At 40.7% G+C, this 12453-nt stretch overlaps 1 protein-coding gene and 1 pseudogene across 6 annotated transcripts in view; both read left to right on the forward strand.

Moving 5' to 3' along the window:
* The window catches only part of PLEKHA8 (pleckstrin homology domain containing A8), a 63029-nt gene that overhangs the window by 21574 nt on the left and 29002 nt on the right, over positions 1-12453 (forward strand). For 3 of the 6 annotated variants that reach the window (XR_003046343.1, XM_025046937.1, XM_025046939.1), the window contains exons 6-12: positions 470-510; positions 1924-2081; positions 3884-4043; positions 4430-4515; positions 6428-6486; positions 6874-6963; positions 7642-7712. Coding sequence is in view for 5 of the 6 variants with exons in the window: in XM_025046937.1 (XP_024902705.1) it covers positions 470-510; positions 1924-2081; positions 3884-4043; positions 4430-4515; positions 6428-6486; positions 6874-6963; positions 7642-7712 (665 nt within the window). In the remaining variant the exon portion in view is untranslated. Of the gene's footprint in view, positions 1-469; positions 511-1923; positions 2082-3883; positions 4044-4429; positions 4516-6427; positions 6487-6873; positions 7005-7641; positions 7713-12453 lie in introns of all 6 variants that reach the window. The other 3 variants (XM_025046938.1, XM_006912035.3, XM_015589470.2) reach the window with 1 other exon arrangement.
* Positions 9202-9320, forward strand: LOC112479802 (annotated as a pseudogene).

A 12453-nucleotide genomic window follows, 5' to 3' on the forward strand; every position in this document is an offset into this window, starting at 1 on the left:
TCCCTCGTTAGGTTACTCATCCTTCAAGATTTACTCTCTCTTCTTCTTGAATCCCTAAGTTGGGCCAAGTCCTCTTCCCTGCCTACCCTTATATTAACCTTACTCTGTAGTGAGATTACCTTAAGGGCAAGAGCCCCATACTGTTCACCTTTATTCTTCCAGTGTTTGATACAGTGCTGCATCATAGTTTGGTATTTATTAATGTTTAATGAGCACAATCGAAATTATAAGAAAGCCAACCAACAAGGCTTTGGCTGTGATAATTAGGTCCTTCAAAAGGCCATCTTCCTTTACCTTAGAAGTTTGGGTAGCCTCATTATGAAGAATGGTTGGGATCAATGATCCCCTTCTGAACACCGGGATGGTATATATTATGGTCATATTTACCACTTTCATGTGTGAAAAAACTATAAAAATGCTCTGTTGAACGCTTAACATGTAAACCTCTATTTCTTTGCTTCTTTTAAAGATGAAACATCCTATTGTCCCGATTCATAATTCATTGGAAAGGTACAGTAACTTTTTTCGTTTTTTCTTCTTTCTAAAAATAAAAAAGAGTATTATTATTCCTTGTTTTTTTTTTTTTTTTAAATGAGAATGTTTTGACTATCTGGTGGTTTTCCTAATGATCTGAGATGATACCAGAAAGAAACAGTATCTGGTCCTCCTCAGCCTCAGCCAGTGCAGGCCTTCCATCCCTCAGTGACTGCTGGGGAGACGTGTGCATGTTTCCTAGGCTGCGGCTCTCACCCATCACGTCAGTAACTAGTAAGTGTACTCTTACCCAGAAAAGACAGTGCTATTTTGTTTTGTATAAAAATAAAAATCTTAGGTAGCTTTACAGATTGAAAAAAGAACTTAATTTGAAAGTCTAACATCAACGTCTATTTTTTCCTCTGAAGATGCCTTTGATTTAAAAAGGAAACATTTATATAGTAGTGTTATTATTTGGGGTTTTTATTTAATTATTTGATATAAGCATTCTCGTATTTTGACAGTCCATCTATATATTTGTCCTTTAAAGTTATTATTTAACATTTCATTTCTAGATGCTGTTATTTGCTTCCTTAGTATAAGGAGTGTTTCCAATTTGGTTATTAACAATTTTCTCCTGCCCTAAATATTTCTTCTAAAAACATCATTATACATTTTTTATTTTGAGATATTTCCTCATTATACTATATTGTTCATTGCTAAGTTAAAATATGGTATTTCTTCAGAAAACAAATGCTTTTCCTGGAGTCATCCTGTAGCTTGGGCCTTTTCTCTTTTTTATGAGAAGAAAATATATTTGTGCTGATTTGCCTGGTCTGGTCACTTACAGTAAGATGTTATGATTGTTCCATGACAGGATCGTCTGTTGCTTATATATTAAATTGCTTTTTCTATTACTCTGAAGAGCACCATTTCCTCAGGAAGTAGCCTATCCTCCTGGGTTGGTCTGTCACACATACTTAGCATCAGGGAGTGTGCTCCCCTGACCACAGCATGTGGCTTCCGGACAGTTAACTGCTAGGCAGACACTTGGATGTGGCCAGTGATTTCTAGAGCCAGGAAAGAAAAAACCTCCCAGGGAGAACGTGAGGAGAGTGGGAAAAGCGTTAAATGTGGTACCTGTAGAAAGCTGATTGAAACCCAAAGAGCTGTCAGTGACGATTTCCTGTTGCTTGTGGGGAGCAGGAAGTCTGAGTCAGCTCAGGGAGCCTGGAGACAGGCCTGCTGCATCACGGCAGATACCTACCTGCCTTGGAGGCAGGAGGGTAAGAGAGCTGGCTTGATTTAGCAGTTCTGTTTTGTAACTGATGTTAAAAGAAGTTGGTAGTTGTGAACCCTTCCCCCATCTCTCAGAATAGGATCTACCTGGGCAGTCTATATATGACCAAATAATTGGACCTTCTGGCTTTTTTTTTCTTTAATTTCTAGACAAATGGAATTAAACAATTGTGAAAACGGATCTTTAAATATGGAAATAAATGATGACGAAGAAATCGTAATGAAAAACAAGAGCTCCTTATATATGAAATCTGCAGAGATAGATTGCAGCATATCAAGTGAAGAAAATACAGATGATAATATAACAGGTAAAAACAACAGTAAAGCCCAAAGCAAACCATCGAGCAATATGAGGGTTTGAGTCATTATCCCTGTTGTCACACTCGAGAGGGATTGACCTCAAGACAGCGCATGAGGCAGATGCCTTAGCTTGACAACAGGTCACTTGACAACATTCTGCCATCCCGTCTGACCGCAGTTGAAAAGGCAGAGTGCAGGGGGATTTTCCCGCTCACTGTCTTGGCTGCGATGCTCATGGGCCGCAGTGAGCAGTAGCCGTCGCACTGGCTGTTCAGAGTGTGAGTATAGTTGCTGGCCTTCTGCTCGGAATCTCAGAGTCCTTTGAACTTAGGCCACAATGTCAGACTTCAAAGTGTGTAAAGTTATAGCAGGTCAGTTTCCCATCCTTCTGGTTTCTGTTGAGGCCTTTGGATGTTAGAATGCGCCAACCACCATCAGGTTTCCACCTGGCCTTCTCTGTGTTCATTTGGGCCACAGTCTCACAGTTCAGGTAATGCTGCCCTTTGAAATTCCCAATTACATTGTCTCCAACCACTAAAAGCAACTTCGGATCAGTCCAAGACAACTGTATTAAAGCCTTTAATTGTGTTATAAGTGTTTAATAAATATTTTGAAAATAAAATTTAAAAAACTTTTCTCCTCATCTCCTTTGAAATAAGAGACCCTGTTTTTCCAAGTGAGTTGGGAAAAAAATGCATTTTCATAGCTATTAATATAAGGCACACAATCCACACATCACTGAAACCTTGTCCCTTGAGTAAATAACAAAGACAGGAGAATTTGTGTAGAAACAGTACTGTTATTTGACCCCAAAATATAGCATCTAGGAATTTGTCCATGGGGAATAGTCAGATTTAAGGACAAATCTCTGTGGACAGAGCTGTTCTTTATGATATTACAGTTAATTCTTATTATTCACAGTAGTTATGTTCTGTCTAGTCACTGCAGACACTGAATTAGCAAATACTGAACCATTGCTCCTAGGGGAAATGCAAGGTTAGGTTCCTTTGAACCTCTGTTCACATTTTTATTGACTGATCAATACATAACCTTGTTTTATGTATTTCTGTTTAAAGATACCTCATTTAATATATATTGTTGATTCATTAGCATTGAACCCATGGCCAATAGCTCTGTAGCTCGTGCCTGAATCAAGCTGACCTAGGACATGTACTTTCACCATAAGGCATATTACAGCTTTGTCGTGCTGAGGGACACCAGCCAGCACTACACCTGGGGGCCCTTTGAAACAGTGAAATCAGTAACAAAAGTGCAACACCTTGGCACTCAATGAACACACTTGTGTATGGTATGGCAGCCAGAGTGTCTATCACCTTGCTCAGCCTTAGCTGGGAACATGGATGTCACGCAGCTTAAATTACACATGTCCACAGATGACTGCAGAAGTGCTGCGAGCGTTGACTTCAGGATTACACACAAACTAGTGAGTGGGCAGACTCACAAATCCAGAATACACTAACGACAGGGATCGACTGTCTCCAATACCAAAATTTTAGAAACCACCTCAGTGCCCTCCACGTGAGCGTGATGCAAGATTACATGGTCATTAGAATCATGTTTTGAAGACTATCGAATGATAATGAAAATATTTTTTTGATATACTGTTCAGTGAAAATAAGCAGGATACAAATCTACATGTATTTAAACCCAATTTTGTTTGTGTGTGTGTGCAGTATTTCAGATTTTTATTTCTGTGTGCTTTTCGATGTTCTAGAAATGTTCAACGATAAATATAAATTTTTACAATAAATTGATAATAGGTTAGTTATTACTGTCTTCTACTTTGAAGTCCAAGGTGAAATAATGAAGGAAGATGGAGAGGAAAACCTGGGAAATCATGACACCAACGTGCTACAGCCTGGGTCCGACTCCTCAAGTAGCTCTCCAGAATCCCAGTGGGAAGAGGGCCAAGAAGTTATCCCGACGTTCTTCAGTACCATGAACACCAGGTATTCCGTACTCTCTAAAATCACTAGCAGTCGGGTACCAGTTTCCCTTCTGGAAAATCAGTCCTGGTGTTCTTTTCAGGCGACGGTGTCTTCTAACTGAGAATATGGTCTACCCACGTATCTGCTTGACTGTTTACCTTGTCTGAGGCAGTGGATGACAAGGAATTGGATTGTGAGAATATACTCTGTGAACAAATTTTAGCTTGCTTTGATAGATTGCCTATGGAAAATGATTTTATTAGACTTTATTATAATAGGAAAAATCACTGAGGCCGAATGGTTTGTCTCTCTATAGGGAGGGGCAGCTGTTTTCATGACTATCTCTGAACTACAGAGAGTGCTAATATTGTATTTTCATTCTTTCCTCCTATTGCCAAATTGTTTAGCTTCAGCGACATTGAACTTCTGGAAGATGGTGGCATTCCCACAGAAGCATTCTTGGCATCTTGTTATGCTGTGGTTCCGGTGCTGGGTAAGATTGCTGCATTCGTCTTAAATTCATTCGTCTGTAGAGTCCGTCCCACTGCAGTTGTTTTGCAGTAGGAATGTCCTGAACTACGGGATGACACTTCTCCACTCCTTCCTCATGCCGTCAGCCACACACAGTTCCTACTGTGTGACCAGTTTATTAGTTTTCTTTCTTTTCATAGTTTAATGCTTTCAGTGTCCTAAGAAATCTTCACTCTCCCCCAAGGTCGTGAAGATATTCTCCTGTGTTTGTCTCCTGTGCCCCTGAGTTTTGGTTTTATGTTTACACCTCTGCGTCCTCTTGGAATTCGTTTTTATACGCAATGTGAAGTAGGGGTTGAGATTCTTTTTGTGTTTTCTTATTATATCTGGTTGTTCAAGAATCATTTGTTGAAAAACATTTTCCCCTTTTATATTACTTTGGCAGCTTCAATTGACCTAATAAGTTCGGGTCTGTTTCCGGACTCTTGTTCCGGTGATCTGTTTGTCTTTCCTTATGCCAGTACGAGGTGTTGTCACTCCTGTCTGTGCCTTTATAGTGAGGCTCAGAATCAGATGATGTGAATCTTCCATTTTGTTCTTTTTCAAGATTGTTTTGGCAACTCTAGGTCCTTTGCATGTCTATATCAGTTATAGCTTTTCAGTTCGTGTTAAAAAGCTTGTAGATATTTTGATTAAAATTACATTGAATCTGTAAGCCAATTAGGAAGAAATTGACACCTTAAACAACATCGAGTCTTCTGATCCCTGAGCATGCTGTATCTGTCCATTTCCTCGGGTCTTCGTTATTTTCACAACAGTGTTTTGTATTGTTTTTAGTGTAAAGGTCTTACACATACATCTTTTGTTAAGGAATAAATTTTAGAATTTTATGTTTTTTGATGCTATAAAAACTATTTCATTTTCCAGTTGTTTACTGATAGCATGTAGATACCATTCACTTTTGTACATTGAGTTTTTATTATCATGAATGAATTGAGTTTTAAATGTTCTCTGCATTTACTGAAATTATCATGTTTTTTTCCTGTACTTTGTTAATGTAGTGAATAACATTGTTGGGATGAATTTAAGTGTGCTATCTTGCTATTTGTTTCCACCATCTTGCTATTTATTTTCTGTTTGTCCTGTCTTTTCTTCGTTTCTTTTTTACTCCTTTCTTGACTTCTAGCCAATTAATTAATTATTTTTTAGTATTCTATTTTATTACCTCTTTTGGCTTTTTAGCTACCTATCTTTATTCCTGCCTTTCTTTTAGATCTATATAGTGCTTTTTAGAATTTCATTGTATTTTCTTTTGGCTTTTTAACTAAACCCTATTATATTATTTTTGTAGTTATTCTTGTCCAACAGAAATATTCGAACCGCATATAATTTTATATTTTCTAGAGGCACATTAAAATAGTAAAAACAAAACAGATAAAACGAATTTTTATAATGTGTTTTATCTAAACTAGTATATCTAAAATATCTCAGCATGTAAGCAATATAAAAGAATCATTAATGAGCTATTCTGCATTCTTTTTTGATACTAAGTCTTTGAAATCTGATATGTATTTTACACTTACAGTACATTTCAGTTGAGAATAGCTGAGTTACAAGTGCAAAGTGGCCACAAACGTAGTGGCCACCATGTTGGACAGCGCTGCCCTAAGGGTTCCAGTATGCATTCTAAACGCACAAGATGATCCTCGCCTGCCACTTAGGACTTTATTGTAGTTACTCCTCTCAGAGTGGTGTAGCAAAAAGAGATAAGAGTATCCTAGAAGCCTTTGAAGCTTGTGTTTAGAAAATAATTTAAAAGCAAAAGTTTGGGGGGGGGCAGTAAACTGCTAAATTTATTGTTACTGTAAAAAAAAAATTTTCCACTCAAAAAAAAAATTACTTTTTCAACGATGTTTTTAATCTTTTTCTCGTAGACAAACTGGGCCCTACGGTGTTTGCTCCTGTTAAAATGGATCTTGTTGGAAATATTAAGGTATATACTCACTTTTCTCTGAGGAAACTGTATTTGGAGGAAATAGTTGCATGAAATCTCATTTAGAAGCAAATGATTGTTGAGAATTATATGCAGGATAAAAAGTATAGGCCAGCTATGAGAAAAGTTCTGAAGCAGAAAACAAAATACTTTAAAAACAGTACTTTAAAATCCTAAGACTATTTAATTCTCGCTTAAGCCTCATAAGAATTCACAAACCAAATAAAACACATTACTTTGAAAACATAAGGAAGAAAGTAATAGAGGCTTCATTTATTTTGACTTCTTAGAGCCCTGCTTGACAAACTTGAAAGTCCCAATACTGTACCTATTGGCTTGGTAGCTGTAGCATTTTTAACTTAGATTGTTCCCCTGCTTTTCCTGCAGAAAGTGAATCAGAAGTATATAACCAACAGGGAGGAGTTTACCACCCTCCAGAAGATAGTGCTGCACGAGGTGGAGGCCGATGTTGCCCAGGTTAGGAACTCGGCCACAGAAGCCCTCCTGTGGCTGAAGAGGTGAGGCGGGAGGGCAGCGGCCAAAATCCAGCTCAGTGGAAATGTCACCAGCAAAAACATTGTCACGTAAAGGAGACTACTTCTGAGCAAGGGACCTAACCCTACTGCATTAGCCTTTTCTAGAAGGTCTAACAAACAGAGCACCACTTTTTTCCTACCTCGTGATGGTGATCAACATTGTTAGTAGTGTCCATGAGACAGGGCTTTAAAAGCATGATGAAGTCAACTGGTTTCTCTCTACGTCAATGGATCACGAATTTCAGTGGCTTCAGAATCAACCAGGAAGGCCTGTGAAAAACAGATGGCTCCACCCCAAATCCAGAGTTTCTGATTTAGTAGGTCCAAAGTGGGGCCCCAGAGTTTGCCTTTCTGACGAGTTCTCAGGTGATGCCGAAGCTGCCGATCCTGGACCACACTTTGAAAACCACCATTTAGGTTCATCGGATGAGAAGGGCCAGAGCAAGCTAAAGGGAAATGACAGGGAGGACACTCGAGGAACCGCCATGTGACTTGACCTGTTTACTGCTGTGCCCAAGATATTACTGAAAAAAATAAAAGCTGATGTTTGCTGTTCACGTATACCCAGTCAACATAAGGGAACTTTGAAAATAATATTTCTTCCTCTTTTTTGTTTCAGAGGTCTCAAATTTTTGAAAGGATTTTTGACAGAAGTGAAAAATGGAGAAAAAGATATCCAGACAGCCCTAAGTGAGTGTTCTTCATATTTTGATTTCTCGGTTGAAGAGGATGTGGAACAGAGACTCCTGGGAAAAGAGACAAGGGTGTGGGGGGAGTTACTGCTTTTCAAGATTTGATTTATATTCTATTTATTATTATTAATTGTTTCTTATAGTGACCTGGTAATCTAGATCGAACTTATTAAAAATCAGTGTATCTTAAAGAAGAGCTAAATAAACAGAGAGCCGTCTCTTAATAGGAAAACCCAATATTTCCAAGAAATTAGTTCTTCCTACGTTAATCTTCAAATACAATACAGCCCTCTAAAATCAATATCCAAAGAGAAGTTCGTGTATAGAGACCGTAAGAGGGAGAGGGTGGGGGAACCCTGGGAATTTGCTCTGGAGTGAGATCTGGGCAGGTCGTCATCTCGTCCTCCTTCAAGGCCCTCGCGTCCCCTCGTTGCAGTGGCAGTGACGCAGGACAGGGCAGATTCCCCCGGTGGGGACTCAAGCCCCGCACTGAGAGAGGAGACACAGGGTTCTTGGCGGAGCGTGAAAAAGAATTCAAACACCAAAGTTAGAGTCAAAAGGGAAGCCTGTTAGAGAAGGGGTAACACTCCACAGACAGCGAGGTCTCCTCTCAGGCAGCGAGCGAGAGAGCCTGAGAGGCTCAGGGACAGAGACAGTAGAGACAGGACAGTGAGAGAGACACAGTGAGGACACTGAGAGGGACCCCACGTTCCAGGATTTCAGTTTATATATTATTCTTCAGCTCCTGTGAGTTACACTTTAAAGACTTTGCTTACCCATCTTCCTTTGCTATGGGCATGCAGTGAGGAAGGATGAGTGCGGAGTGTGGAAAGGTAAGAATGTGCAGAGTGAAAGGCTTGCTGGGGTTCCCAGCCTTGGATCCACAGGTTCCCCATGGTTTCAGCCGTAGGGAATGAATGGTTTTATTTTGTGTGGGGCGGCACTTAAAGACTGATTTTCTTGTTTTCCCCTCAGGGTGTGTGGAAATGGGCTGTTAGCAATCCCAGCAGAAATCTTTTGTCTGCAGTCTGGCTGCAGGGCTGATCAGCTCACTGCCGTCTCTGAATATAGCTTGACTTAACATTTTCATTCTCTTGCCTCCTCTCTACATTAGTAGAGCTGAAACTGGATCAAGGCCTTGGTCACAGGAGATCATCCTGTATCTCCAGCATCTTAGTGTAGTGACTGGATCATTGTAGATGTTTAATAAACATTGGGTGGGTAGGTGAGCAGATGGATGGATCGATGTATCTATCACTCTAGTTTTGAAAAATAATAAAGACTTGGCAGCATCCTCATAGTGCTCTTGACAAAGTGGCTGAACTTGCTCTCTTGGCTTATGGGAAATTCTTCCAGCGTGAGCCTTGAGGCATGGCGGGGAGGAATGGGGAATGAAATTTCATATTACCTTGAAGTCCTGTGTTATTATGATGTAGAGAAGCACATGGTCAAGCTCTAAGTAGCCATGATTATAAATAGTGAAATGAGTCTATGGCCATGCCACCCTGAATGTGTCTGATCCCATCTGATCTCGGAAGCTAAGTGGGGTCAGGCCTGGTTGGTACTTGGATGGGAGACCACTTAGGAATACCAGGTGCTGTAGGTGTAAAAATAAATAAATTAGATAGATAGATAGATAGATAGATAGACAGACAGACAGACAGACATACAGACAGATAGAGGGATGAATGAATCAGGTGCTTGCTTCTGTTGGGGAGGAGGAGCCAGCGCCCACTGCAGCAGTTTGTCGGTTTCGGTGAGTCCGCCTCCTCCTGATAGTCCTCCCTCTGGACCATGAGTCCTGAGGTTTCTGCCTCCACACAGTTTTCCCAGGCCTTTCTGTCTGGAAACTCGCTGATATGCCATGAAACAATAGAAGCTGATATTTCGGTAACACCTTGTGAAGAATTTAGACAACTTAATCCTCAGATCAATCCATTTTTGCAGGTTAAGTAACCAAAATTCTGAAAGATTAAAGATTAAAGTAGTTGCTAAGACCACAGAGGGTTTGAATCAGGGTCACTTTGGGCCCCTGCCGCCACGGCCCCCAGTTCTCCCACAGACGGGCTTCGCCAGCGCCCTGCATTTGTGGGCTTCTCACGTATCCTGAATTTACAGGGCGATCTCAGTCACGTTCTCCCCTCGGTGTCCTGATTCCCGTACTAAACGTTTATCCACCATAACTGTTCACGCCCCCTAACCCGTACCTATGGGACTTAGGACTTGTGGAGATGTCCAGATCCTGCATTTTCTGGATTCTGCTACTCATAACCTTGTGCCCTTAGTCAGTTTACTTAACCTTTGTTTCAGTTTCCTCATCTATAAAATGGGAAGATGATTTCCCGAACAAGGTTGTTGTAAAGATTAAGTAGTTTCGTGCCTGTGCAAAGATTAGAAAAGCGATACGTGATGAGCACTTAGTAGAAGTCAGCTTCTGTCATCATTCATATTTTTATCGTCATGACATTTAAAGTCGATAATCTGCCAGAAAATGGGGTTTATTTGTCCCAAATCAGAAATGAAAAGTTTACAATGCTCAGGTGCCAAGCCAGAAATTTCTCTTCAGATTATTTTCTTACATGGACATTTCACACTGGCCAAGAGACTTCTCCACCTGCAGGAAATGCAGAAGATGGGAATTCGGCCCTAGGTGCCTCGTGGGCTCTACACGCCACACGATGCCATTGCTTTGTTCCGCTGTGTGTGAGGGGAAGAGGGGGATGCTCATCTCTACCCTCTCCTGGAGCCAGGATGGACTAGAACCCACGTGCCTACCGGACACTGGCGACTGAAAAGAAAAGCTTTGTCCCCTGGAGGTGGAAAGGAAGTCGAGATACACCCTTTCTGCCCAGCCTCCACCCCTCATTCGACCCCTTTGTCTCCTCTACATTTTACTGGATTTAGAGCCTGGACGCAGAAATGCTGATTCTGTGAAGGGAAAGGAGACTTGAAAGGCAAATGCTGCTTCAAAAACGAAGTGATTACAGCTAATCTTAGCTTTTTCTTTCCTCTCTTCCCCTTCAGCACTCTTTAGTGAAAAGGAAAGCGGGGAGCTGTAGATCTGAGATTTGCATCCCGAGATCCAGGATTATTTCAGAGTTGTGCATGATTTAAATTCTGTCTTGCTTTTAGGGATCCCTAGTTTTCTGCTGATATTTAATGTGGAGAGAAAATGTTCCCCTAACCAGCTCACCCTCCCCTCCAGGCACAGACACCAGCTGCTCTGTGTAAACAAGTAGTTTTATGAGAACTATTTACACGTCAACTGTTTAGAGAGCCCACAGGCTCCTCAGTGCATATTTCTGCTTGGTTGAAAGGCTTCTCTTTTCTCATTTTGAAGTCACAGCCTTTATAAGGAGAACTGATATCTTGTCTGAAATGAGGAAATTTGGGCATGTAAGTAAACAAGGAGGGGTATGTGTGCAATTTATGTGCCATATGTAGGCAAATTAGCTTGCATGTTTTAAATTTTAAAATTGAATTTGAGTACAGCTACCACTTACAGAGCATGCAGGGTAGGTATGACCCTAGGTTCTTGATAAACATTTTATTTACTCCTCCACATACTCCCCTTTTACAGCAAGTAAACAGGTTTAAAGAGGATGAGTACCTTCCGTGGGGTCTCAAAGCTAGGTCATTGGTTATCAGAGTGGTCCAAGGACAGCAGCATCTTTATCGCCTGGAAACTTATTAGCTATGCAGACTACCAGGCCTCACCTGACACCTGCTGACTCAACGTCTGGCAGAGCCCAGCAATCCATGTGTTAATAAGTCATTCAAATGATTCTGATTGATGTTAAAGTTAGAGACCCACTCATCAAGAGCTAGGACATGGAAGCTCACTTATCCTCAGCCTCAGTTAATTTTACCTTCCTTTCATGATAATTAGCTAGTTCTCCAAAGACTGAAAACTTTTCCTAACCTAGGAACAGCAAGACGGATAAATTAAGAATAAACCTTGACTGGCACTCCCAAGTTTGAAAACACTACTTAAGAAAGGTTTTGAGGCAAATGTTCATAAAACTTGTATAATCTTAAGTGTCCTTGAAAATGGAAAATGATGTGTAAAAGTCCTAAATGACGTATTGGAAGCCTTGGCATCTATTAACACTCTGAAAAACACACGTAGACCAATTGTATTGCTGTAGTAGGATGAGTCCCCGGCATCCAGAAGGAGGCCTTGGGCTTTATACACCCACTTTTGCTTTTGAGCCACCATAATGATGATTAGAGTGGAATATTTTGGTTGGGCTCATGCCAAGAGCTGCTCTGAACCCCTAATGTCCTATGACATTCTCTAGAGGTCATCCTAAGAAAAGAGTTGGGTCCACGAGGCAGATATTTTTAATGACCTGCCCTATGACCGAGCCCCTCCATTCACAGATGCCACGTCAGAACGAGCTTTTGGGGCGCATCCTTGTAAGCGGCAGGAAGAAAAGTTGCTTTGGCATTTCATGCCCCGTTGTACTAAACATGACATGCTCTGGACTCTTCCTTCAGCACCAGATAGCATATCGTGCATCTCTCACCTCAAAACAACTCCACAAAGGTCGGGTAAATGTTCACTCCACCACGATCTCTAGTACAGAAGAGGACAAATTTTAAAAGGATGCTCAGTTACGTTGTTTACTGTAAAAGGCTTTCAAGACAAGGAGAGCTATGTGAGAAAGTCCAAACCCATAATCAGATATTTAGTGTCAGATCACACTGTGACTAGTTATTCTGAAAATACAGCAGCG

Source organism: Pteropus alecto, unplaced genomic scaffold, assembly GCF_000325575.1.
Source record: "Pteropus alecto unplaced genomic scaffold, ASM32557v1 scaffold21, whole genome shotgun sequence".
Classification (NCBI taxonomy): domain Eukaryota; kingdom Metazoa; phylum Chordata; class Mammalia; order Chiroptera; family Pteropodidae; genus Pteropus; species Pteropus alecto.